This window comes from Saccopteryx leptura, chromosome 2 (genome assembly GCF_036850995.1).
Source record: "Saccopteryx leptura isolate mSacLep1 chromosome 2, mSacLep1_pri_phased_curated, whole genome shotgun sequence".
NCBI lineage: Eukaryota > Metazoa > Chordata > Mammalia > Chiroptera > Emballonuridae > Saccopteryx > Saccopteryx leptura.
In genome coordinates this window covers 327,833,604-327,861,475 of record NC_089504.1, presented here as the reverse complement: position 1 = coordinate 327,861,475, position 27,872 = coordinate 327,833,604, and the positions used below count along the sequence as shown (strand labels likewise).

At 45.9% G+C, this 27,872-nt stretch overlaps 1 protein-coding gene across 2 annotated transcripts; it reads left to right on the top strand.

Moving 5' to 3' along the window:
• Nucleotides 1-27,098, top strand: SCIMP (SLP adaptor and CSK interacting membrane protein). Of its 2 annotated transcripts, XM_066366243.1 has the most exons (5): nt 1-84; nt 16,219-16,342; nt 18,902-18,965; nt 23,514-23,587; nt 25,382-27,098. In XM_066366243.1, the coding sequence occupies exons 1-5, from the start codon at nt 70-72 to the stop codon at nt 25,588-25,590; spliced, it is 486 nt and encodes a 161-aa protein (XP_066222340.1). In that variant the 5' UTR covers nt 1-69; the 3' UTR covers nt 25,591-27,098. The 2 variants fall into 2 exon arrangements, with proteins under 2 accessions (XP_066222340.1, XP_066222339.1); XM_066366242.1 differs by lacking the exon at nt 1-84 and having other exon boundaries at nt 16,174-16,342.
• Nucleotides 27,099-27,872: the final 774 nt, after the last annotated feature.

Genomic DNA, 27,872 nt, shown 5'->3' with positions numbered 1-27,872 from the left:
CTCTCATCAGCTGTTCCTGAGCCACAGCACTCAGGACACTGCTGTCCCCTCAGCTGATCACATCTAGACATGCCTGCAGCCCAGGTAAGCGTCTGAGCGTGTGTCAGTGTGAGGGCCATCTGGGCTTGGGCTGGGGGCCTGTAGCTGGAGTCGTGGTACAACCACTGGGCTGGGTTGGAGAAACCCTGGTCTTGAAGACTCCATAGTGTTGATCACCGGCTGAAGTGACCTCAGAATCACTGCACTGCTCTGAGCCTCCATTTCCTCATATGTGTGTTGGGTGATGAAGAAGCCTGTGTCTCAGGTTGATTGACAGTGGCTAGGTATGAAACGTGAGTGCCGCAGAGAGATTGCTATCTCTCTGGATTCGCATGTTTTGGTAACTGAAGACCCTAATGGGTCTGTGCTGGAGGCAGGGGTGTGTGGAGGGGTAGACTGTGTGAGCCTTGGGCTGCATCTTGGAGCTGTCAGATGAAAATCCTGAAACACCACCAGCCTAGGAATCTCTGTTCCTGCGCCTCTGGCGGGCAGGGATGTGTTTATAAGGCATCTATCTGCCTTCCAGAGGCCTCAGGATCGAGGTGTGTTGGGTTGGGCCAGATCTCCATTTTGTCATCTGCTCTTGCCCTCTGGAAATTTACTGTGGGGCAGACCTGCGTTCGGCTCCGTCACCACTTCTACCCTCTCACGCATCACTTGTCCCGAAAGCCACTCTCTTTCCTAGCCCCTTTCCATGTAGCAACCTCTGAAGGAGCATCCAACGTGGAAATTGCTGAGCCCGGAGAAGACAAAAACTGCAAGCTTCTTTTTATTTATTTATTTATTTATTTATTTATTTATTTATTTATTTATTTATTTATTTTTTCTGAAGCTGGAAACGGGGAGAGACAGACAGACTCCCGCATGCGCCCGACCGGGATCCACCCGGCACGCCCACCAGGGGCGAAGCTCTGCCCACCAGGGGACGATGCTCTGCCCTCCGGGGCGTTGCTCTGCCACGACCAGAGCCACTCTAGCGCCTGGGGCAGAGGCCAAGGAGCCAGCACCAGCACCTGGGCCAACTTTGCTCCAATGGAGCCTCGGCTGCGGGAGGGGAAGAGAGAGACAGAGATGAAGGAGGGGGGTGGGTGGAGAAGCAAATGGGCGCTTCTCCTGTGTGCCCTGGCCGGGAATTGAACCAGGGTCCCCCGCACACCAGGCCGACGCTCTACCGCTGAGCCAACCGGCCAGGGCCAATTTATTTATTTTTTAAGGATCTTTTCCCCGCTCTGAAAATTGGGCAAGTACAGAGAAATAGGGAAACAATGACCCCAATCTCCACTACCTCATAACAACCTTTGGAAAGAGTTTGGCTTTTGCCTTCTAACTTTTTCCTAGGTAGAGGTATTTTGAAAAGTTATCATTGTCTTATTTTGATGTAAATACGTTCTAGAAATAGAAACACGAATGTCACTGCTGTAACCAAGGCGCAAGCATCTCTGTCTGGATCGACTTCACCAACCTATAACAGCAACATTATTGCTAGGGAGCCACTGAGTGACAGGTTTTGTGTTCTTATTTAGAAACAAACAGATAAGAAAAGTAAGCAACAGCAAGAGACAATTTGGTTGGACCCAAAGAAGGACTTTTAGGTTTTGGAAATCCTGGGATAAATGGACTAGGAAGTTTGAATAATCTGCCAGTCTAGAAGGCGCTGCTAAGGGAGACCACATCCCACCAGCATCTCAGAGATACTAAGAAAGTGACCTGTTTGGGAGCAGGGAGCAGAAGCTCTTTTAAGATGGTGGTATCTCCATTTTTTAAAATGTGGGTTTTTTTATGCTTCACAGCAAGGCTTGGTGATACAGATAGAAGGAAAGACCCTACTCTCACACAGTAAAATATCAAAATCATTTTTTCTGTGTTTCCTCCTAGTCATCCCAGCCACCTACTCAGGCAACGGTATGTGACGATGTGGCTGAGTACAGACACAATGCTGCATTCTGCTCTTTCATTTTGTGCAGCTTCCCAGTAGTGCTCTCCTGATGTTTTCTTCCCTTTGCTTGATTGCTGCACCCTATCCTGCCCTTCTGGAACTTTATTCTCTAACCTACCAGTGTTTGACTGCTGGGTAGCTCCCTGATTATCTATACTGAGTTGCACATATTTACGCACTTAGGTTTTACTTTCTTTGGATTACTTCTTAGGTTAGGTTTCTAGAAATGATATTATGGAATCACAGGACGGCTCCATTTTTTAAAGGTATTACCATTTGCTTTCCAAAAAAATTTAAGTCAATATATACGGCCCATAGTCACGCTGGAGGACCCATTTCACCACAACTTTGCCAGAATAGAATTTTATCATTCCTTTTAGATTTTGCTAGCAAATAGGTATAGTTTCTAACCATGGGCAGACAAAGATGCCAGGGGAACAATAAACTGTTTATATAATGGTTGAGCATGTACGAACAGGTCCTATAATGAAATCAGTCAAACAACATGATTAATCTGGGAGTAATGGTGTGATAAACTATCATACTGAGCATGAGGTGAATTCAGGTAAGAAATGCTCATGCTGACTTCCAAGTATTAGATGAAATACTATCTCTAGTCTCCTAGAACCTTGAGATCTAGGTTGAGAGCAGCTCAAACCCTCATTCAGTGCCCTGCTGAAGTCCAAAGCCCTCCCCAAGACTTCTGTGGGGTCCCATGGCTAGCATTGACTCCAAGTCCTATGGGTGAGCCTCTGTTCCAAACAGCACTGACCAAGGGGTAAAACTCAGCCCTTTCTCGGTTCCCTACGCTCAAAACAAAATTGTTCACCAAAGCGTGGCAGATGCAACAAACTTTACTAAAGATTGCATAGGGGGCCACCAGAGGTTTCTAAAGCAGCAAGGGGAACAACAGCCCTGTTCTTAAAATGTCGTGGCCGCTCTATCCCTGAGCACCTTCCATCAGTTGCTTCTCCCACCTTTGTAACATGAGGCTGGCTCCCCCACCTTCTCCCTCAGAAATCCACATCCCCCACCCACCCAACACACAGAGGCGTTCGATCTTCTTCAGTTCCTACCAGCAAGCTTCATTCCTTGCCCAGCCAGTTCCATACACTAAAGGCGGCTCATTCTATTTTTAACTTTTATTTTTTTTAATGTAACAGAAATAAAATGCACAGATCTTAAATGTACAGTTCAATACATTGCCCAAAACCAGATGTAGAATATTTCCATCAGCGCTTTCCAATCAGGCCCTTTCCTCCAACATTGCTATCACTATTCTGGTTTCTATTGCAATCAAATAGTTCAGTCTGCTCTCAAACTTCTTATAAAGAGAAGCATACAAGTTATGCTTTTTTGCTTCTTTCACTTACTGTTTCCAGGATTCATATACATTGTTGTGTGCATTGGGAATTCATTTTTTAAAATTTCTAGGTAGCATTTCATTGTATGAATATACCAGCTTATTTATCCATTCTTTGGTTGAATTCCATTCTGTGTTACAGTTTCGCATTTTTTGAGTAAGCACAATGTGCCCAGATGGTTGATATTAAGAATAAGAGTGTGTTTTCTCTGGCCAGTTAGCTTGGTTGGTTAGAGCATCATCTCTAAGAGGTTGCTGGTTCAATCCCCAGTCAGGGCACATATAGGAACAGCTCCACATTCGTGTCTCTCCCTCTTTCTCTCTTGCTAAAATCAATTTTAAAACATTAAAAGAATAAGAGTGCAAGCAGGGCAGAGAGGGAAAAATTTCAATGGGGGAGTGATAAAAAGATAAAAGAAAGTTCAAATTTTACTAATACATTTTACTTAACCCAATATATTTAAAATATTACCATTTCAATATGTTATCCATGTAAATATTGGTTAATGAGATATTTTTTTGTTCTTCTTTTTACATGAAGTCTTTGAAATCTTGTGTGCTTTTCACACATATCTGAGCTCCAATTTGCTGCCTAGCTCAGTAAGTGCTCAGTAAGATAGCCTCATGGGGCTGGTGGCTGCTGTCTTAGGCAGTGCAGCCTTGGGTAAGGAGATTAGCGTCTAAAGCCACGTGGTCTCGAAAAGCAAGAAGATGGGTTAGAGTTCAGATTTCCGCAGCTTCCTGCTGAACCATTTGCAAGTGTCTCTCCTTCTACAGATATTTTTTTCAGATTTCTTTTTTTTTTCAGATTTCTTCCAATGTTAACTTTCTGAAACTCTAATTCCCCTGCCCATGCATTCTACCCACACCTTTTAAGACTCATGACTATTTCAGGCATGGCACAGTGGATAGAGCGTCGAACTGGGACACAGAGGGCCCAGGTTTGAAACTCCGAGGTCACCAGCGTGAATGCAGGCTCAGCTGGTCTGAGCAAGGCTCGCCAGCGTGGGCCCAAGGTCGCTGCCTTGAGCAAGGGGTCACTCAGTCTGCTGTGGCCTCCTGGTCAAGGCACATATGAGAAGGCAATCTATGAACAACTAAGGTGCTACACGAAGAAATGATGCTTCTCATCTCTCTCTCTTTCTGTCTGTCTGTCCCTATCTGTCCTTCTCTCTGTTTCTCTCTGTCTCTGTCACACACACACACACAAAAAACCCTCATGGCTATTTCAGATCATTGATTCTTCTAAAGAAAAACTCGAGTTTTTCAACATACAGGACAGGACCATCAGTGGGTTGTGAAATAAATTTGGGGGGCTTACACTTGGTACTTTTTTAAAAATGAAATTGGCTAGGACAGGTGAGAAAATGTTGGCATGCATCACATGTCATAAAGACATTTTATGAAATTTGTTTTATTTATGTGAATATACAAGTAGCTGTCTCATGAGAAGCTGTATTTCTTACTCTGAGGTTCTTGGTTAAAAGTGGGTGCTAAATAAACCCACAGTCTCTGGAATCCCCAGTGATGGGTAGTGAGTAGGATTTCTGTCACTGACTTCCCAGAAGTGCCTTTTGGGGAAGTGAGACTTGGGGCTGGGATGGCTGTTGCTTTGCGCTGCTCTCCCACTGTCACCACTCAGAATTGCAACAGACTCACTGACAAGATGCCTTAGGTTCCTGAGAAATGGGGAGAAATGAAAGAGATGGGGAGAAATGAGAGAGAAGCTGGAACTCCACCCGCCAATGTTTGCATGGCCTGTGCTTCCCAGTCAGCTGTTCAATGCCAGCAACAAAGGGCGGGGTATGGAGGGCAGGGAGCCTGCCTTCGGTCGTGTGTCCCGGCGAGTTGGCTTTGGAATTCAAATGCACAGCACTTGGATCCAAACTGCTAATGTTAGGTTGCCAAAGGAGGAATACGCAAGGCCTTATGATTTTTTTTTTTTTTTTTTTTTTGTAACAGAGACAAAGAGAGGGACAGATAGGGACAGACAGACGGGAGAAAGATGAGCAGCATCAATTCTTTGTTACGGCTCCTTAGTCTCCTTAGTTGTTCATTGATTGCTTTCTCACATGTGCCTTGACTGTGGACCTTCAGCTGACCGAGTGACCCCTTGCTCTAGCCAGCGACCTTGGGCTCAGGCCAGTGACCCCGCACTCAAGCTGGTGAGCCCATGCTTAAGCTGGATGAGACCACGCTCAAGCTGGTGACTTCGGGGTTTTGAACCTGGGTCCTCTGTGTCCCAGTTCAACGCTCTATCCACACTGAGCCACCCCCTGGTCAGGCCTTGATGAATTTTTAAGAAGTTTATTTATGCATCTGCTAACAGATGGGCTGAGGTCCTAGTGGCACCGGCCCTGAGAGGTTAACAAGCCTCAGCGCATACAGGACTGAGTTTGGCTCTGTTTCTCACCCCAGGGGGTAAAACTCTGTTACCTGTGGTGGTTAAACAGTGGAGGGGTTGGTGGTTAACGACCAAGCAACGGAATGTTCAGATACATGAGGGGAGATGATCTGCTGGCAGGATGTCCGAGGATCGGGGGAGGTAAGATATAAATCAGGATTGCTCAGGTGGAGAGTTACAAGAACTGCCCCGGTGCCAGATCACCTAAAGTTTGGGCGGGGGTCCTGGACCTGAACCTAACACTGACTACTACTAACCTGCATTGTTATGGGTGGGAGGTTCCCCCAAGCGTCAGGGGAAAGAGGTCTGGGCGTCATTCATTCATGTGGTCACAGATATGTATGGAGCACCTCCTGTGTTCCAGGTGATGTTCTAGGTTCTGGAAACAGTAATAAAGAGTGAGGCAAGGCCCTTGCTCTCAAGTTTACAGGCCAGTGTGGGAGACAGACAGTGAACAAATAAACCAAGAGACAGCCGTCACAGTAAGAGTATGTGGGCTCAGTTGGAGGCACAAGTGTCTTTTGTGTACTGATGATAACATACTGGGAGAAAGGGTGGGTGTCTGCCTCCACCCCCACCCCAGCAGTTTGCCCATGGACTCTGCCTCCTACTTCAGAAAGAATGGGCACTTTGGGGTGCGACCTCTTAACTTCCGCCCCCATACCCCAGGCTGGTCCGTTTGGCAGCATGCCCTGTCCCAATCCTGCTCCCTTTTAAAAGCTCATTCTTCCGCCTGGGCCAGCGAAGGTATCTCCTCTGCTCCTCAGATCTCGATCCTGCTGCTCTCTTATATACCTGTATTTTGTTCTTGTTCTCTCTCGTGGCACCTTCACAGTTTATAAACACCGAAGTCTCTCATATTTTAAACGTACAACATTTCCTCAACCTCAGTTTCCTCCCCATTCTTGAAATCCAGGCTTCTCTTGCCTTCTGGGCTTTCATCAGGAGGAGCTCCCTTTAGCCTGGTAGCCATTGTGGAGATCCTGATGAAGGAGATTCAGAGTCTGTCCTGAGGGCAGGCTGACTGAGGAGAAAGGGAGAGAGAGAACAAGAGGCTCTGTGAAGTCTGGAGAGGATGACAAGGAGGGAGAATGATGCCTCGACAACAGGGTCTTCCTAGGTCTTCTTGTTCCTGCAAGAACTTCATTCCTACATCATCTCAGTAATGATTCTATCCTAAGGACACTGGATATAATTCCAGGATCTCCCTGCTCCTGCCAGTGCCCCAGGGAACAAATGCGGGGATCTAACAAAGTCATTCACACTCTAGTAAAAATCAGTTTTTCTTCCTCAGAGTCTGGCACACCCAGGCAAATGAGGGGAAGAGGAGAGAGGGGGATGCATGGAACTTGGCTCTGGAAAGAAGTGACTTATAATGATGAAATTTCAAACACTGTGTGACAAGCAGACAGTAAACATATTTGGGTTCCAAGAGTCTTTTTTAGTGCCTATCACCCCACCCAGCTGCTGCCCCTACTGCTCCCAACTGTCGCGGTGAACAAGCCTGCAGCTTCCTTGCCTGCCCCAGCGGGGGCTCTGCAGACTGGCCAGATGCAGTGTTCCTCCCGAGGCCTGAGAACCAGTGGCAGTTGTTAAAAATGCTGATACCTGCCTCACCAGATGGTGGCTCAGTGGATAGAGCATTGGCTTGGGACACTGAGGACCTAAGTTTGAAACTGTGAGGTCACCAGCTTGAGCTCACTAGCTTGAGCACGGGGCCACCAGCTTGAGTGTGGGATCACAGACGTGACCCCATGGTTACTGGCTTGAGCCCAAAGGTTGCTGGCTTAAAGCCCAAGGTCACTGGTTTGAGCTCAAGGTCGCTGGCTTGAGTAAGGGGTCACTGGCTTGGCTGGAGCTCTCTCCCCTGCCCCCACCAAGGCACATATGAGAAAGCAATCAATGAACAACTAAGAGTTGATGCTTCTCATTTCTCTCCCTTCCTGCCTGTCTGTCTCTCTTACAAAAATAAAAGAAATGCTGCTACCTCACACCAGACATACATATTAGAATTGGGAGTGGTGTAGAGACATATGACCCTGGTGTCTGCCTTTTAATACTTATTTCAAAGCCTTGGCTTGGTGGTCACCTGCTAAGGCCTTAGAGTCAGAAAGACCTAGGTTTGGCTTTTGATTTTTCTACTTGATAGCTCTGCAACTTTGGGCAAGTTATTGAACTCTTGTAAGCCTCTATTCTCTTACCTATAAAATGGAATAGTAATTATGACCAGCTTTACAAAGCCTTTGGGAGGATTAAATGAAATGGTGCATGTATAGAGTACTTAGAACTCATGGTAAGTCAGCACACAGTGCATGTTACTTCTGTAAAATGCATTTTCATATTGAGGTTCCTATTATATGAAACAAGCCACAGCTAAAGGTGAGGTCTTGCCAATATTGGAAGTTCTTTAATGAGGGTTCTGCTTTCAGTTCTGTAATGAAAAAGAAACTTCTATCAGTGTGGTGTCAGCCTGGCAGGAAAGAGAGCATGAACTCTGGCATCAGACAGGGCTAAGACATCGTCCGAGTCACCAGCTGTGTTGCCTTGAGCAAATTGCTTCACCTCTCTGAGTTCTATTTCTTCCACTGTAAAATGACAGTAATCGCCCTGGCCGGTTGGCTCAGCAGTAGAGCGTCGGCCTAGCGTGCGGAGGACCCGGGTTCGATTCCCGGCCAGGGCACATAGGAGAAGCGCCCATTTGCTTCTCCACCCCTCCGCCGCGCTTTCCTCTCTGTCTCTCTCTTCCCCTCCCGCAGCCAAGGCTCCATTGGAGCAAAGATGGCCCGGGTGCTGGGGATGGCTCTGTGGCCTCTGCCTCAGGCGCTAGAGTGGCTCTGGTCGCAATATGGCGATGCCCAGGATGGGCAGAGCATCAACCCCTGGGGGGCAGAGCACCGCCCCTGGTGGGCATGCCGGGTGGATCCCGGTCGGGCACATGCGGGAGTCTGTCTGACTGTCTCTCCCTGTTTCCAGCTTCAGAAAAATGAAGAAAAAAAAAAATGACAGTAATCATAGACCACTCCCACTATATAATAAGGTTATACTAAAGACTAAGTGGTAACACATATGTTACTGGTTCTCAACCTTGGCTTCTTATCAGAATCGATTGGAGAACTTCATTAAAACAAACAAAATCTCAATGGCCAGGCCCCCGCCCCGAATTAATTTAATCTGAGTCTCTGATGTGCTGCAGATAGCAGCAGTTTTTCAAGCTCCCCAAAAGATTCCAAGGTCCTGGCTGGGCTAGGAATAACACGTTATTCTTCAAGGTCTTGGCCAGGGCCTAACATACTCAAGGAACCTGATAACTAGTAACTAAAGCATGCTGTCATAGTTCCTCTTCCTTCTTCCATTCACCATGTCCATTAAATGCTGAGCAGTTGACAGAAGCTGAGGCAAGGCACTGCAGCTCTCGGCCTCCTCCCGACAGCTGGGACCCTTACACCTGTGCATGTGGACTTACCCCGGCATCCCTACTCCACCCCATGCTCTGGGACCTGCTAACCTACAGTTCAGAGCTGGACCTGCTCTGGTCTCACACTGGATCTTACCTTCTTCTAGCCAGTACTCTACAGTGGGCCTCCACTCTGGCTCATAAGCTCTGCATTATCTCCGAGTCTGAGTCCTGCCTTGAGAACCTTCCTATGTCAGAGAGATGCACCATTGCTAGCTTTGAAGCTGGAGGAAAGGCCAGGAGCCAAGGAATGTGAATGGCCTCTGGCAGCTGAGAAGAACGCGGGAATTGCGTTTCCAGTAGAGGGAGCTCAGAGCTGTCCACACTTGGATTTTAGCCCAATGACATCATGTTAGGCTTCTGACCTCCAGAACTGTAAGATAATACACTTGTGTTGTTGTTGTTTTTTGTTTTGTTGTTTTTTGTTTGTTTTTTTTTTTGCATTTTTCTGAAGCTGGAAACAGGGAGAGACAGTCAGACAGACTCCTGCATGCGCCCGACCGGGATCCACCCGGCACGCCCACCAGGGGCAACGCTCTGCCCACCAGGGGGCGATGCTCTGCCCATCCTGGGTGTCGCCATGTTGCGACCAGAGCCACTCTAGCGCCTGAGGCAGAGGCCACAGAGCCATCCCCAGCGCCCGGGCCGTCTTTGCTCCAATGGAGCCTTGGCTGCGGGAGGGGAAGAGAGAGACAGAGAGGAAGGAGGGGGTGGGGGTGGAGAAGCAAATGGGCGCTTCTCCTGTGTGCCCTGGCCGGGAATCGAACCCGGGTCCTCCGCACGCTAGGCCGATGCTCTACCGCTGAGCCAACCGGCCAGGGCTACACTTGTGTTGTTTTAAGGCACCGTGTTTGTGGTCATATGTTAGAGCAGCCATAAGAAACAAATACAATTTGCTTCTCACTGCTGCTGCCTGGGCTCCCACCTTATTCCGGTGGGGAGTGTCCTCTGTCAGTGACATTTCAGTCCAATTCCAAAACTTTTAAGTCACTTTTGATTATTAAGCAGACTCATTTTAGTTTCTAAAACTGAGTTGTGCTATATTTCTTAAAGCTTTTTTTTTTTTTGTATTTTTCTGAAGCTGGAAACGGGGAGAGACAGTCAGACAGACTCCCGCATGCGCCTGACCGGGATCCACCCGGCACGCCCACCAGGGGCGACGCTCTGCCCACCAGGGGGCGATGCTCTGCCCCTCCGGGGCGTCGCTCTGCCGCGACCAGAGCCACTCTAGTGCCTGGGGCAGAGGCCAAGGAGCCATCCCCAGCGCCCGGGCCATCTTTGCTCCAATGGAGCCTTGGCTGCAGGAGGGGAAGAGAGAGACAGAGAGGAAGGAGGGGGTGGGGGTGGAGAAGCAAATGGGCGCTTCTCCTATGTGCCCTGGCCGGGAATCGAACCCGGGTCCCCCACACGCCAGGCCGACGCTCTACCGCTGAGCCAACCGGCCAGGGCCTATTTCTTAAAGCTTTTATTTATTGATTTTGAGAGAGCGAGAAAGAGGGGGCAGGGGAGAAGGAATGGGAAGCATCAACTTGTAGTTGCTTCTCGCATGTCCCTTGACTGGGTAAGCTGAGGGCCTTGAACCAGCGACCTCACCGTTCCAGGTCGATGCTTGATCCACTGCACCACCACAGATCAGGCAGTCGTGCTACTTTTAAAACTTCAATCTTTGACTCTCTAGTGAAGGGAGTTGAAAGGAAGGTGGGGCTGCCTCAGCGACCTCTGCTTCCTTCCCCTGCATTTTCTTCTCTGGTATTGGATAAAGGAGGAAAGACAGGGACAGGCAGTCTCCCATCAGTGGACCATTCCTGCTGAGCTAGTCTGTGGTGTTGAGTGAAGACTGGCCCTTGGCCCTTGAGAGGTTCCCCGTGTACCTTGGGAGACCCAGTTGCATCGCTGAGCTGACTGCCAGCATTCTCGCGCAAGAACACATCTTTGCCCCATGCTTCAGTAGCGCTCAGCCCTCCTGCACTCCACAATCTTATCTCCTCCAGGCCTGCTGACATGGGTACAATTCAGCTTGCATACCTTCCCAGGGCCTGAACTTGATCATGCAGCCATTGCATGCTGCCTACTGGCTGTACTCCCTGCCATCACTCCCCATCACTCACCGCTCTGGTGGTACCCTGGCCATGAAACTATTCTGGTGGCCCAGAGAACATCCTACTGGGAATGGGAGGTGATTCTCTTTGGGCCTGTCTCTCAGCTGCACTTTCCTGAAGAGCCAAGCTCTGCTTGATTCTATTGAAAGGCACCTCCCAGCAGTCCGTGCTGAAGAGGACTGTTTCTCTGGTCTTAGAGGGCAGCTTATTCTCAACTGCGGATTCTGATCATTCATTCTTGGGAATCCTCTGGCTCCTCACACCACATATAAGTACCACAACGACGCTCCTTTCAAAGTAAGATAGCCTGAATTCCGTTTGGTTTTTTGTGAATGACTTGGGATCATCATGACTAATGGCAACAGAGGAAGGCTCTGTAACATAGGAAACTTCTGCCCCCCTTCCTACCTGGGTGACCTTGGGCAGGTCTTTTCACCTCAGTTTCAGCTTTGGTGGGGTAGAAAGGAGGGTGGCGGTGAGAATGAGATCATCTGACAAATGAGAAGGCACTTTTGGACTACTCGGTACACTGAACACGCTCAAAACATCTGATGGAAAATCATATCCACTTGACCTGTGAGAATAAAACTGGAAATGACCCATAGTTTCACTTTATGACATAATTTCTTTAAACTTGAAATCTGAGTTACGGCTTTTCATGGAATTTGCACTATGTGGTTGATTGACTCTTTTTTCAATTTTATTAAACTAAATACACTGTACAAATAAAGAAGCGAGTAATCCAGAGGGTTTATAGTGGAAAGTTACAACCCCCTGTCTTCCCGCTTCCTTTCTTCCTTCTGGTCATGCTCCACAGATGCAATAGTTTATTTTCTCCATTGATTGAGAAAGAGAGAGAAATGAAAGGAGATGGGGGAATGGAGATAGAGGGAGAGAGAGAGAGACAGAGAGAGAAGCATCAACTTGTCATCCCACCTAGTTGTTCTACTTAATTGCGTCTTCATTGATTGCTTCTGATACATGCCCTAACCAGGAATCAAACCCACAAACATGGTGCACCAAGACGGCACTTAATCCACTGAGCCACCAGGCCAGGGTCAAATGCAACAGCTTTTAATTCTTGTGTCCTCGTATCCACTTCTATTGCTCTAAAGAGGATGTTTATGTTGCTTTGTGGAGAAATCCCTCAAGAGTAAAACAAAGAAAAAGAGGGAAAATGAGACAAAGAGACACAGATTTGAATAAGAGAAAAGAGAAGGAGAAAATGAAGGGAAGAAATTCTATTTATCTATCTGTCTATCCTACTTATCTGTCTATCTGCTTCCCCAGAGCTAAGAATGTGAGAGTCCAAAAAGAATTTTTTTTAAGTACGAATTAAAAGGACTTTGGAAAAAAAGGTGAGATTTGCCTGGCCTGTAATGATGCAGTGGCTAGAGCACTGACCTGGTGCACTGAGGTTGCCAGTTCAAAACCCCAGGCTTGCCCACTCAAGGAACATACCAGAAGCAACTGCTACGAGTTGATGCTTCCCTCTCCTCCCTCCTCTCTCTCTCTCTCTCTGTCTTCTTTTTAAAATAAATAAAATCTTTTTTAAAAAAGTGAGATTCCAATTTTGGATTGTTGAACAAAGAAGCTGTCCTCTGATAAGTGGTGGCTTCTTAAGCCCAGTGCCTTTTGGGCTTTACAAAACCAACTTCCACAACCCCCATCGAATGTCAAGTTTCTAGTCTTCATTGTTTCTTTTACCCATTTGTTCTCCCTCTATTACTTTCTTGTGTGTATCCTGAAATGGTGATCTACAACAAAACCTCGGCCTAGTGCTGCCTAGGGAGATACCGCCCAAGTGAGTCCCTAGTCACCGGCCTTTTGCTCTCTTAAGAGTAAATCCCCAGCATATTACAACATGGATAAATGACAAAAGCAATGTTGAGCAAAAAAAGCAAGCTGCAGGCCCTGGCCAGTTGGCTCAGTGGTAGAGCATTGGCCTAGCGTGCAGGAGTCCCAGGTTCGATTCCCGGCCAGGGCACACAGGAGAGGCGCTCATCTGCTTCTCCGCCCCTCCCCCTCTCCTTCCTCTCTGTCTCTCTCTTCCCCTCCTGCAGCCAAGGCTCCATTGGAGCAAAGTTGGCCTGGGCGCTGAGGATGGCTCTATGGCCTCTGCCTCAGGCGCTAGAATGGCTCTGGTTGCGGCAGAGCAATGCCCCAGATGGGCAGAGCATCACCCCCTGGTGGACATGCCGAGTGGATCCCGGTTGGGCACATGCGGGAATCTGTCTGACTGCCTCCCCATTTCCAACTTCAGAAAAATACAAAAAAAAAAAAAAAAAAAAAAAAAAAAAGCAAGCTGCAAAATGATGAGTATAGAGCAGCACTGGTTATACACGATTGGTTTTGCCACACATAACTTTATGAATAAACAAAGAGCATTATAATTGATTAAGCCAAACCTTCACTAAAGGAACAAAATTTGGAACTGAAAATCCAAATTGTAATATAGCAACTTAATAAATAAGGACATCGTACCAGTAACGCACATTTTAAAATAGTAAGCCAAGTTAGAAGGTTATTGTAGTGGTAACGGCATTAGCAGCAGCCTAATTTTGCCCCTGCTCCTCTGCCACCTGCTTGGGTCCTTGTTGACATTGTTAAATCTATCTTTTTTTTTTTAAATTTATTTATTCATTTTTAGAGAGGAGAGAGAGAGAAAGTGGGGAGGAGCAGGAAGCATCAACTCCCATACGTGCCTTGACCAGGCAAGCCCAGGGTTTTGAACCGGCAACCTGGCAACCTCAGCATTCCAAGTCGACGCTTTATCCACTGCGCCACCACAGGTCAGGCGACATTGTTAATATTACTCAGAAGCATGAATCAGAAATGGCACTATATCAATATGCCTGGTGAGTTTCCATTGGCTAAATGGTGACACAGGAAACTGATTCTCATGTGACCGGGATACACCAGGATCTCTCCCAGGCCTCAAGGATTATTGTTACTTTAATATCCAAATAAACTGGCAGAATGCCCATTCCATGGATGAGGAGAGCCCAGCCCCTCCCCAAGATCTTCCTGAATTCCTGGAGGCGACTCCTGAGTCATCCTGCAGCCCTCTCCCCACTGTCACTTGGAGCCTGGCCACTGCTCTTCTCTCTACTTGCCCCTATGTCACCCCCAGAATGGAAACCACTACACACATGTCCAGGTTCTGTTCATACAAGCTTTATAAAAAGTTTTTTTATTGATTGATTTGAGAGAGAGACAGAAACATCGATTTGTTGTTCTACTTATTTATGCATTCCTTGGCTGATTCTTGTATGTGCCCTGATCAGGGATGGAACCTGCAACCTTGGCACATTAGGACAATGCTCTAATGAACTAAGTTACCCAGTCAATGCCATACAAGCCTTTGTTATGCAATTTAATTGAAGATTTGATGGGAACAAATTATAATAATTTAAGAATAAATATTATGTCTGACCAGGTGGTGGCGCAGTCCATAGAACATTGGACTGGGATGCAGAGGACCAGGTTTGAAACCCTGAGGTTGCCAGCTTGAGCGTGGGCTCATCTGGCTTGAGAGTGGGCTCACCAGCTTGAGCGCAGGGACGATGGCTTGAGCGCAGGGTCGCTGTCTTGAGCATGGGATCATAAATATGACCCCATGGTCTCTAGCTTGGGCCCAAATGTCACTGGCTTGAAGCCCAAGGTCACTGGCTTCAGTCCAAGGTTGCTGGTTTGAGCAAGGGATCACTCGCTCTGCTGTAGCCCCCCCCCCCTTCCCCGTCAAGGCACATATGAGAAAACAATCAACAAACAACTAAGGAGACTAAGGAGCCACAATGAAGAATTGATGCTTCTCATCTCTCTCCCTTCCTGTCTGTCTGTCCCAATCTTTCCCTCTCTCTGTCTCTGTCACACACACACAAAAAGAGTGAATATTAGATATAACTGTCCTATAAAGGCACTGGCCATGTTCCACTGTGGAAACTTTTTTTTTTTTTTTAATGAGAGAGACAGACAGTGACACAGAGAGACAGAGTGGGATCAAGCCAGTGACCTAAGGGTTTCAAACCTGGGTCCTCTGGGTCCCAGGCCGATGTGCCACTGTGGAAACTTTCTAATCATGCTCCAAGTTTCTGCTCTCTATCCACCCAACTTTATTAGATATAACTGACATATAACACTGTGTAGGTTTAAGCTATACAGTGTTGCAATACAGTTATATATTGCAAAATGGTTACCACCATAATGTTAGCTAATACTTTCATCAATCATATCACATAGTTACTGTATAATTTATTTTTTGTGGGGAGAATATTTAAGATCTACTCTTCTCAATCTCTCCCTCTGCTGCTACCTTCTTCCCAGACTTTCCTCCTCTCTGGTCCACTAGCCTCAGCTCCCAAATCCCTGTTACTTTCTTCGTGCACTAATTCTAGTCGGCATCTTCTTCACCTTCTCCGTCCTGACCAAACTTCACTTAGAAACACCCATCAAGGTATTTTTCTAGCCCCCACATAAAAAAAAAAACCCTCAAAATTCTACCTCCATGTTATGAATTAAATCTACATTGTCTGATATAAAAACAACTGCAGTCAATTATTGCTTTAAATGTCATTTCCCCCTCCTACTGCATGTTTGACAGTGTAAGAAAGAGCAGTGATTATGTCTTCCATTTCTAGAGTACCTACCTAGTCAGTTTATATCTTATTCTGCTCCTCACAAATCCCTGTGAAGTCACAGGTGGTGTCACTCCTATATTGCAGACGAGGACACTGAGGCTCAGAGAAGGTTAAGTGACTTGCCTCGGGTCTCCCAGCTGCTCATCGGCAGGATTTGACCATGAACCACTGCCTGCCTGATCCCTAAGCAGGCATATTCTCATACAGTATGGTAGGTAACTGCCCCTGCCACCCCAGGATGCCTTTCACTCACGCCTCATTTCTCTATCTCCATTCTCCTCAGGAATCCACTGCAATGGATTGGTGGAGGGACAATTTCTGGATCATCTTAGCTGTGGCCATCACTATAATCTCTGTGACCATGGGCCTCATACTGTACTGTGTCTGTAGGCGGCTGCTCAGACAAGGTAATAATCATGTCACCCGGGCATGTGGAGGGGTGGTTATCAGTGCACTAGGGCTCCTTTAGGGCAAGATTAGTGCTGAACTTTGGATTAAGCACCATGCACTCTGGGTTTCAGTTTGAGCACTGCCACTAACTTGTATCCCTGGGCCTCATCTGCATGGTGAAGGGAGGGAGGTTAACTAATGTCCAAGAACTCTTCCAGCCCTAATGGCTGGGTGAAAGCTGAATCTGTTTCAAGGCACACTATGCCCAGGGTTTTCTCTCTTTATTGTGACTGCTGATCAGAGCATCTTATCTTTGAAACTTGAAATAGAGCACAAGTCTAAGTAACGTAAAAAACTGTCTTGAGACCCTGGCTGGCTGGCTCGGTGGTAGAGCATTGGTCCAGCATGTGGATGCCCTGGGTTCAATTCCCGGTCAGGGCACACAGGAGAAGCGACCATGTGCTTCTCTCCCACCTTCTTCTCTCTCTCTTCCCCTCCCGTAGCCAGTGACTCCGTTGGTTCCAGTGTGGCCCGGGCCCTGAGCATAGCTCTGTTGGTCAGAGCATCAGTCTCAGACAGGTGGATCCAGGCCCAAGTACATGCAGGAGTCTATCTATCTCCCCTCCTCTCACTTAAAAAAAAGTAGAAAAAGAAAAATAGATTAAATTTATGATCACCCTGTTTGTCCACTGTGATTGCCCCCTGTGAGATCATACTCTGAATTTTGGTATTATCCCCCTTGTCCAGAGGTTCTTGGCATCCTCAGACATAAATAAGCATCTGCCTGGAGATTAACACTAACTTTAGATTATCTACTAGTGGATTTTCAGTTTTGATATTCATCTGCAGAAACATGAAATCTTTGATTCAGTGGTATGTTTTCTTGAGATCTTATTCCTTTACATAAGGACCTAACCCTGGAGTACACTTGGGGACGGTAAGTACACTGAAAGGTACTGGTACTGCCACTTTCCTCTGGAGCACCCTGAGCAGGCATCCCTCCAGAATCAAGGCACTGTCCACCGGCTGCATCTGGACACAGCCTCGGAATCCTGCTTAACCCAGTGCTGGAAAGTCAGGGCTTCAGAAGAAGTGAAATCTTTTTGTCATTCTTCTCAATCCCTTTTTAGAAATAAGAAAATTAAGATTCAGTGGGAGGTGGAGCCTTGGTTGAGGTCTCATAGGAGTTAGTGACGAAGCTGGGAGTAGAACTTGTGTCCAGTGAGCTCCCTGTTTACTATTCTTTCCTCTTACCCTTTGATGGTGACTTTTTTGTATGTGTGACAGAGACAGAGATAGGGACAGTTGGGACAGACAGACAGGAAGGGAGAGAGATGAGAAGCATTAATTCTTTGTTGCAGCACCAAAGTTTTCATTGATTGCTTTCTCATATGTGCCTTAACCAGGGGGTTTCAGAAGAACAAGTGACCCCTTGCTCAAGCCAGTGTCCTTGGGCTCAAGCCAGTGAGCATGGGGTCATGTCTATGATCCCACACTCAAGCTGGTGAGCCTGTGCTCAAGCCAGATGAGCTCACACTCAAGCCGGTGACCTCGGGGTTTTGAACTTGGGTCCTCCACCTCCCAGTCTAACACTCTATCCACTGCGCCACCACCTGGACAGGCAGTAATTATTATTATTATTATTATTATTTTATTTTTTAATACGAATGGTATATTCTGGCCCCTCTAGTCCTCTATCCATTTGCTTCCTTAAAACATCTCATTTTCAGCTAAAGAGAAAAGTATAACCTGAACAAAAACTTTATCTATTTTTTTATTTTGACCCACTCTTATTAACAAGCAGTTTATAATTAATAACTTATATGCTCAGCATGTCACAATTTACAAACTGCTTTTCCCATTCTTTTTTTTTTTTTTTTTTTTTTGTATTTTTCTGAAGTGGGAAATGGAGGCAGTCAGACAGACTCCTGCATACGCCCGACCGGGATCCACCCAGCATGCCCACCAGGAGGCGATTCTCTGCCCATCTGGGGCATTGCTCTGTTGCAACCAGAGCCATTCTAGCACCTGAGGCAGAGGTCACAGAGCCATCCTCAGCGCCCGGGCCATCTTTGCTCCAATGGAGCCTTGGTTGCGGGAGGGGAAGAGAGAGACAGAGAGGAAGGAGAGGGGGAGGGGTGGAGAAGCAGATGGGCGCCTCTCCTGTGTGCCCTGGCCGGGAATAGAACCTGGGACCCCTGCACACCAGGCCGACGCTCTACCACTGAGCCAACCGGCCAGGGCCGCTTTTCCCATTCTTTATCTCATTTCCTCTCAAGCACGCTTGCTATTTGGCCAATATTTCTGAAGGCTGACTACATGCCAGGCAAGTACTAAGCAATGAGGAAATAAATGCAGTCCGCGTGTCCCAGCCTTCCCTGCATTAGCGAAAGGCTCAGCCAGCCTGGGTTCAATTCCAGCGCTACCAACTTTTTGTCCTGTGTCCCTAAATCTGTTTCTTCTTTATGGTTTTTCCAAATATTCTGAACTCACCTGGTTTCTGAGGATTTTTAAAATTTAAAATCACAACTTTTGCTAATTCTTTTTAAGTTAATATGTTTATTTTTTCCCCTCAGGCAAGAAATTGGAAATTACTAAGTCCTTGAAACAAAGGCAAAAAGATGGAGAAATGATGTATGAGTAAGTGGGGGAAGTCCTTCTGCTTTTTAATTTTGGGAACAGTCTGTTCACTTCTACTCTGGGGCCTACGATGCTGTGCGACTATGTTAAACGCCTACTTTTCCTGTACAGCCAGTGAAACGTCATGTTGACCATTCTCCCACTTTAAAGGGAGTAGTCTCAGGGTTTTGAGGGCGCAGGGCACCATCTATCTCTCTGCTCTCCAAGTTGTCTACTTTGATAGAGGTCATAGGTTGGGCTCTGTGTTCTAGGTCTACCACTCAGGGTTAGTTCTGCTTTTCTTTTCTTGAAATGAATTACAAGTACAGTATAGTCCTCTAAAAGATATGGTGCTAAAAAAATTTAATTAAAAAAAAAGCTATTATGTTGAACAAAAATACACCATCTGCTTACTTTTGTATTTTGTGATATCTTTTAGGGCTTTATGATTGTTATTCATATTGGGGGTCCCCAAGACCACCCTTAGTCTGGATGATTCACTAGAAGGATTCAAGGGACTCAGAACAGTTGTAATATTCATGCTTATGGACTATTATAGTGAATGGATGCGGATTAAAATCAGCAAAGGAAAAAGACATGTTCATACAAGCTTTATAAAAAGTTTTTTTATTGATAGATTTGAGAGAGAGACAGAAACATTGATTTGTTGTTCTACTTATTTATGCATTCCTTGGCTGATTCTTGTATGTGCCTGGATCGGGGATGGAACCCGCAACCTTGGCACATTGGGGTAATGCTCTAATCAACTAAGTTAGGGTAGAGTCTAGGAGAGACCAGATGCAAGCTTCCAGTTGTCCCCTCCCTGTGAAATCACATGGACAGTGCTTCATTCTCCTAGCAATGAACTGTGAGAAGCACTTCCAACCAGAGAAGCTCACCTGAGCCCTGATTTTTAGGGCTTTTATTGGTGATAAGTCACATAGGCGTGGAGTGCCTGCATAACTAATTTAGCACTCAGTCACTCTAGAAGCCAAACTGATACAGCATGACCGGAGGCCATAGGCAAACACCAACAGTCGGACACCATCAGTCAGTCTCCTTGTTAGCATAAACTATCTGGTTGGCCCAAGGCCCCAAGTACACAAAGTTACTCTTATCATGCAGGATATCTCAAGAGCTTAGAGGTTATCTTCCAGGAGTTTGTCTAGTGTACATGCCTTTGTTTGGAATGTACACACCACCCGAAACAAAATGCATGCTTTTCTAAAATGAATTTTGTTGGGGCTTCTAGGGATCCAGAAAATAATAGGCCTCTTCCTGACCAAATCTGACCCACTGAGAAGTAAGACAAATGTGTCAAGCAGCTAGGTAACCAAAATATTGCCTTTATTAAGAACAAAACTGGCATTGTAGAAGGTGGCTGTTTGCCATGGGCAAGAGCGTTTTCTAATTCAAAACCAGGTGAACATTCCTGCACATTCACAGGTAGCTCTGGATAATCTCAGAATGTAGGGCAGCCCCATTCTCTGAATGCCAAAGACCAGAGCAGAATATACACCTTCTGCATTCAGGCCTGCTCTGCAGGAGAAAGTGGGAGGAGCTTGATTTTCCCCAAATTTAAGGTGAGATAAAATTTCCCTCTTCTAGGTAGAGCCATGGAGGGGTGGAGCTAAAGGTCGCTGATGGAGCTCTTGCCACATATTCCTTTCTCCATTCACCCCAACAACCTTCATTCCCAGGGGGACTGAACCACATATAGGAGACCAAAACTTGCCTCAGAAGAATCTAGTACTAGTTTGAAAATCAGAGTATACAGAGGGGAATGGAGATCTAGGTAAGGAGGCTTGCTTGGAATCTATCTTTTTGTTGAAATCTCTTAACGAAATATAATATGAATACAGAAAAGTGCACATGGTAAGACTACAACTCAATGAATTTCCACAAACTGAACAGACCCAGGTAGCTGGCACCCAAACCAAAAAACCAAAATTACCAGCACCTCAACATCTTATAGTCCTTTCCAGCCATTCCGTCCTAAGCATAACCATTATCTGAAATAGAATAGGTTTGGAGTTTTTCTTCTTATTTTTACGCTTTATATAAGTAGAGTTATGCAGTATGTATTATTTGGTGTTTGGCTTCTTTTGCTCAGCATTTTTATGACATTCATTGTGTGTGGTTATAGCCTATTCATTCTCATTGCTATAAAGCAGTGGTAGTCAACCTGTTCCCTACCGCCCACTAGTGGACGTTCTAGCTTTCATGGTGGACAGTAGCAGAGCAACCAAAGTATAAATAAAAAGATAGATTTAACTATAGTAAGTTGTTTTATAAATATTTATTCTGCCAAACTTAGCGAAAATCCGACATAAAGTACTTGGTAAGTAATTATTATTATATGCTTTAACTTGCTGTAACTCTGCTTTATAATTTTTTTTTTCTTTTTTGTATTTCTCTGAAGTTGGAAACGGGGAGGCAGTCAGACAGACTCCCGCATGCGCCCGACTGGGATCCACCTGGCACGCCCACCAGGGGGCGATGCTCTGCCCATCTTGGGGTGTTGCTCTGCCGCAATCAGAGCCATTCTAGCACCTGAGGCAGAGGCCACAGAGCCATCCTCAGCACCCGGGCAAAAGCTGCTCCAATGGAGCCTTGGCTGAGGGAGGAGAAGAGAGAGACAGAGAGGAAGGAGAGGGGGAGGGGTGGAGAAGCAGATGGGCGCTTCTCCTGTGTGCCCTGGCCGGGAATTGAACCTGGGACTCCTGCATGCCAGGCCGATGCTCTACCACTGAGCCAACTGGCCAGGGCCTGCTTTATAAATTTTATAAAGTAAAGTTACTTCCCCACTTTATAAATCACCGTTACTGTGGAACTGGTGGGCGTTTAGAAATTTTACTACTAACAGAGTTCCAAAAGTGGGCGGTACGTATAAAAGGGTTGACTACTCCTGCTATAAAGTATTCCACTGTGAGAGGGAATCATGATGAATTTCTCCATTCTACTGTTGATGGGCATTTGGATAGTGACTAGTTTGGGGATGTTATGATTAGTGCTACTATGAATATTCTAGGACATGTCTTTAGATGAACATATGCAAGCCCTTCGGTAGCATCCAGTAGTGGAAGTGCTGTCACACAATGTATGCACAGTTAGCTTTAGAAGTATATCCATGTTGCAAATCAAAATACAGCTGGTCAGTGGTGGGATTCAGCCAGTTCGCACTAGTTCAGCAGAACCAATACCTAATTTTTTTGTTGAATTTGGTGAACCGATTGTTAAAATGGCACTTGTAATCAGGGTTCTCTCTAAGGTGGGCACCTGGGCAGCTGCCCAATGTGGAAATCACAAATTTACATTCCTTACACTTTTTTTTTTTTGTATTTTTCTGAAGTTGGAAACGGGGAGGCAGTCAGACAGACTCCCGCATGTGCCCGACCAGGATCCACCTGGCATGCCCACCAGGGGGCGATGCTCTACCCATCTGGGGCGTTGCTCTGTTGCAACCAGAGCCATTCAAGCGCCTGAGGCAGAGGCCATAGAGCCATCCCCAGCGCCCGGGCCAACTTTGCTCCAATGGAGCCTTGGCTGCGGGAGGGGAAGAGAGAGACAGAGAGGAAGGAGAGGGGGAGGGTGGAGAAGCAGATGGGTGCTTCTCCTGTGTGCCCTGGCCGGGAATTGAACCCGAGACTCCTGCACGCCAGGCTGACACTCTACCACTGAGTCAACCGGCCAGGGTCCTTACACTTTTTTTTTTTTTTTTTTTAATTTTATTTATTTATTTATTCATTTTAGAGAGGAGAGGGAGAGACAGAGAGAGAGAGAGAGAGAGAGAAGGGGGGAGGAGCTGGAAGCATCAACTCCCATATGTGCTTTGACCAGGCAAGCCCAGAGTTTTGAACCGGCAACCTCAGCATTTCCAGGTTGATGCTTTATCCACTGCGCCACCACAGGTCAGGCCCTTACACTTTTTAAAATGTTCATCTGTGCAATGGTGTATACTAAGTGCCATAGTAATGTTCATTCCATCCATAGGTAAAAAAAAATTGCAAGTGAGGATGCCAATTAAGAAGCAATATGGAAATATTTTAAATAACAGTTTTATTGTTTTTTGTCAGGTATTATTTAATATTTTAAAACTCTTTCTTATAACACAATATAATTTTGTGTACCTCTTTTATTGTTCTTATTTCAGTATTGAATGCATGAAAAATAAACTACCTTTTGGTATATCGTTTTTTTATACTTAAAACAGTCATTAGGGCAGAGAACTAGTTGTTAAACTATTTGAATCCCACCACTGCAACTGATGCTTACCTCTCTCTCTTAACCAGCTCAGGTGAGCACAGGAAGGGATGCTCCAAACCCTAAGGCACAATGTCAACTCCCTTCTCTCAAATCCAGCTGCGCTCTGGGCTAGAGGAAGTGGTTTCTTTAGAGTGCCAGTTACAAACAGGGTGCAAGATCTAGAAAGGGAAGGTAATGCTTCCAAAGTTTAGAGTCCAAAATCTGAATGTTCAACCCTGTTCACTTTCCTTGATGTTTTCCTTTAAATCAAGAACAGCAGGCGTGGCCAAAACCAAACACCAACTTCTCCTTCTTTCTCTCTAGGAATATTCTCAATGAAACACCAGTTCAACTGCCCCCTCTGCCACCCAGGGGTTTGCTTTCTCAACAAGATGCCTGTGAGTATATCTTGCTGTTAATAGTCTTACTCAGAGTAAGATAACAAATGTATCTAGATGTGTTAGTTGGCTCAGGCTTCCCATAACAAAATACTATAGACAGGATGGCTTAAATGACTGAAGTTTATTTTCTCAGTCCCAGAGGCTAGAATCCAAGATCAAGGTGCCGGCTGATTTGGTTTCTGCTGAGGACTGTCTTCCTGGCTTGCAGACAGTTGCCTTTTTGCTGTGTCCTCACTAGGTTGGGGAGAGCTTTCTGGTGTTTCTATAAGGGCACTAATCCTACTGGACCTGAGCTGTATACAGTCTTATGACCTCATTTAACATTAATTACTTCCTTAGAGGCCCTATCTTTAAATACAGTCATACAGTGTGGGGTATTAGGGCTTCAACATACAAATTTTGTGGGACACAGTCAGTCTATAACACTAGAATTTGCAGATGGCAGCAACCCATTTAAAAGATGAATAAGTTAAAAGGGTTAGAATAAGTTATCAATGCTCCCAATATTCAATTTATAAAATCATATTCAAATCCCAGCTTGGAACATTGAGTAAGAAGGAACTTGGAGTTGTTGCAGGGCCTCTCACACTTCTATCAGAAAAACTCTGCTGGTCTCCTTAAGTGAAATGTACTCCCATAAGCTCTTCACACAGTTGGGTTTGCCTCATCCTTCAAGTGTCAGCTCAAATATCACCACCTCAAAGAGGCCATTCTTAATCACCCTATCTAGAGAAATCCTACTAATTTTCTTTATGAATGTAATATAAATTATCAAAATTGTCTTATTTAGTTATTGTTCATTTGCTTATTTATCAATCTCCTCCACTAGAATATAAACTGGAAATAAGAACTTTTCTTGTCTTATTCACCACTGCTTACCCACCACTAAGAAGCACCTGGAGCTTAGTAGGTAATTAATAAAGATGTTTTGATTGATAGGTAATATTAGCTACCATTTATTGAGCATGCACTGTGTGTTGGACCCCATGCAAGGTACTTTATGAGTAATATTTCATTTAATCTTGTAAACAAGGCTATGAGGCAGGTACATTATTACTACCCTCTGACTGATGAGGACACTTAGGCACAGAGAAGTTAAGTGACTTATCCATGGTCACATAGCTCGTGACTGCTGGAGCCTGAATATAAGCTCAGGTCTGTCTAACCACAGAGCTCTGCAGAATATGGAATGATGGCAGTTTTTCAGGTTCTCTTAGGAAAAGATGAGATCGCGGTACAAGTAGTTCCAGTCCCCATGAAAAGTGGAGTTGAGCTGTTTGTCATCCTTTCCCTAGCCACTTTAGTCCTTTTGTTGTGTACCCATGCTCCACTAATTCCACCTTTTGAAAACACCACTGTCCCCTTCTTCCTTAGCAGAGAGATTCATACACGAGCAATCAGTGATAGTTCTGGAAACAGTGTAAGTCATTTTGCAGGATATGCCAAAAAGGAAACATGGTTTGTACCACTTCCTTATAAAAATTAAGATCTGTAGACACAACACTACTCCCTTGACCATTTTTGGTCTAAGTTTCTGTTTTATGGTTTCCACTGACTGTAGGCAGAAGGACATGGCAATCAAGATGTCTGAGTAATACTTGCCATTTTCTCACATGAGTGATCCAGAGACTGTGTCATGTTGGTTCTTCAGTTTCCTTTGTAAAATGGGGATCTGGTCCACCAAGAAAGGAAAAGATCACAGAAACCTATGAAAACCATGCTGGGCCACTTGGTCAAAAATGTGTAAATACATAAGAGCTTTGCATGTAAGGACCTTTCTGTATATTCTAGCCCCACAGGAAACCCCAAATGAGCCACCAGCGACATACACATCGGTAAATAAAGTTAAAAATAAGAAGACAGTTTCCATCCCAAGCTATATCGAGCCTGAATGTGACTATGATGACGTTGAAATCCCTGCAGATATGGAAAACCATCATTTTGCAACAACCATTTCTTCTTTTTGGCAAGCTGAAGAGGGTTCACACAGCTTATTTTAAAACCACCAGGAATGGTTTGAACTTCTTTGTGTCTGCCCCGAAAGCTGTGGTGACATTAGGAGGCTCTGTAAGATAAGCCCTGCCTGAACCTTAGGTGAAGAAGCGTCAGCGATCAAATGACCGCAGCCAGAAAAAGATGTGGTTGCTCAGCCCTGAAGACAGAGAGGAGTCAAGTTTTGAGCTTCTGCTGAGCGAGTGTCCACCGGAAGGACCACTGGGCTTCATGGCTCCCACCCGGAGAAACCGCTCTGTTCTCAGCACTCTTCCCTCTTTCCTTCCCTTCTCTGTATGGTTCTAAGTGATCTTAAAGTTTGGTGTCTATGCACAGCTGCCTAGGCTCCCATCCCCAGCACCACCACTATAGAGCACAAGGTCTTCTCGCCACCAGCCCCACCCACCTCCTGCGTGGAGTGTCTGCAGGTGATAGTTGCAGCTGAGCGCCCTTGTGTGCAAGTCACCACATCAACCTTATGAGTTCTTCAAGGGTGGAGAGAGCTTTCTGTTCTTGTGAACCCTCCCCGCCTACACATAGCTCAAATCCCAGTATGTCTTGATGATGTCAGCCAGACTGACCAGAGAGTTTCAAGTTCTCACCTAGGTTTTTTTCCTGTGCTTCCTAGTCGCACCAAAACAATCAACAAATTACAGGCGTCACAGGTTGACGGTTGACGTGTCCTTTTGCAATATGTGTGTTGGGCTACAGGAAGAGTAGTTTTTCCCAAGAAAAATTATGGGAAACAGGTAAGAAAGGGGTAATTAAATGGCAGGCTCGAAAGGAGAGCTAAGGGGGTTTAACACCCTCCTCTATAACTTTTATTACTGCTTCCTCCCCTTATAAAGTTCTGTGCAAACAGCTCCAAGCCCGTTCCCTCTAGATCACTGTCCCTGAGCATCTGGGAAGCAGAACTTACAGTGTGATATGCTGCAACTAATGAGCTGCCAAGGGACTGGGCCGCTGCCCTGCTGAACAAGTCCCCTAGTGTGGTCACTGAGCCTTGAGTCAGCTTTGTAGGCTCCTGAACATCATCAGTTCTTTCAAGTTGATACACGAGAGCTCTAGAACTTGACATTTTCTGACCAGACTCACAAGATGCTGATTTCTAAGCCATCCCTGGGAAACGCCGGTAATGAGCAGGCTTACAGGGCGAGCAGATGTATGGTGAAAAGGCCTGGGAATGACTGTTGGACTGAGCTCCTTCTCCAGAGATGTAAAATATGTTCCTGACATATCAAGCTTCCTCGTCAACCAGTGTTGGACCTGAGGAGGCACATCCTCCTCCCAGGCTCTCTCTAGACTCCAAGGAGACTTCCAGCTTCCTGTTGATACCTCCTGGTTTTAGGCCAGCAGTTCTCTCACTATGGCCTTATAGAACTCTCATGTTCAATGCACCAAAAAGAGGTCTCTTATAAAAACAATAAGTTAAGAGATTGAAGTGTTCTACATATATGCTCTCCCCTTATAAATTTTCTGTAAGCCATTCACATCTATGACAAAAATTAAAGGCAAATGCCAGATAAATGTTAACTCCTTCATAGTGTCTGTGACATCACTCTCCTGGCTCTCCTCCTGCCTGTGTGGCCTATCTCAGTCTTGTTCGTGAACACTCATGAGTGATCTCACTGATGCCCACAGTCAGTACCCTGTCTATTTTGACAGTTTCCAAATTGCAGACTCCAGCTGAGCTCTCTTTCCTCAATTTTAGACCGAACAGCTTCCAGGATATCTCCATATGACTCTCCCCCAGTCCCCTCAAGTTCAACATATTCTGCAAAGAACTAATTACCTTCCCCACTCTGAGTCCCCTGTGCTCTGCCATCTTCTCCTTCATTGCTGAAGTCAGAAGCTAACATACTATCTGCAGTCCTTCTTTCCAATGTCCCCCGCCTCCTGTTGACTGTACCTCTCAAAGAGCTCTCCAATCAATCGCCATTCCTAGGTGAGTTGTAACCATCAGTGGCCAAGAGACCCCAATAGCCTCCCAATTGGTCTCCCGCCTAATGCGTCCCACCCTCCGATCCCCTGTCAACATGGCAGCTTGTGATTTTCTAAAGTGAACATATGACTACGTAATTCCTTTGCTTAAATCTCTTCTTTACTCACGATCCTCAGAAAAAGCCCAAACTCCTTCATATGGGTTACAAGATTTCTCAGGATCTGGTCGCCCCATTATCTCTTGCCAACCCTTTCCTTTCTCAGCCCTTTGCAACTTCTACTCCATCCAAATCTTTGTTCTGGCCATTTGAAATGACCTTGTCTGTGGCCTTTCTTGCCCTTGTGGCTG

Bases quoted from the DNA above. Each gene is read 5' to 3' on its own strand.
- SCIMP (XM_066366242.1), top strand. From the start codon at position 16,174: ATGCCTTTCACTCACGCCTCATTTCTCTATCTCCATTCTCCTCAGGAA. The intron at 16,343-18,901 runs GTAATAATCATG...TTTTCCCCTCAG, and splicing joins TAGGCGGCTGCTCAGACAAG to GCAAGAAATTGGAAATTACT. The intron at 18,966-23,513 runs GTAAGTGGGGGA...CTTTCTCTCTAG, and splicing joins GATGGAGAAATGATGTATGA to GAATATTCTCAATGAAACAC.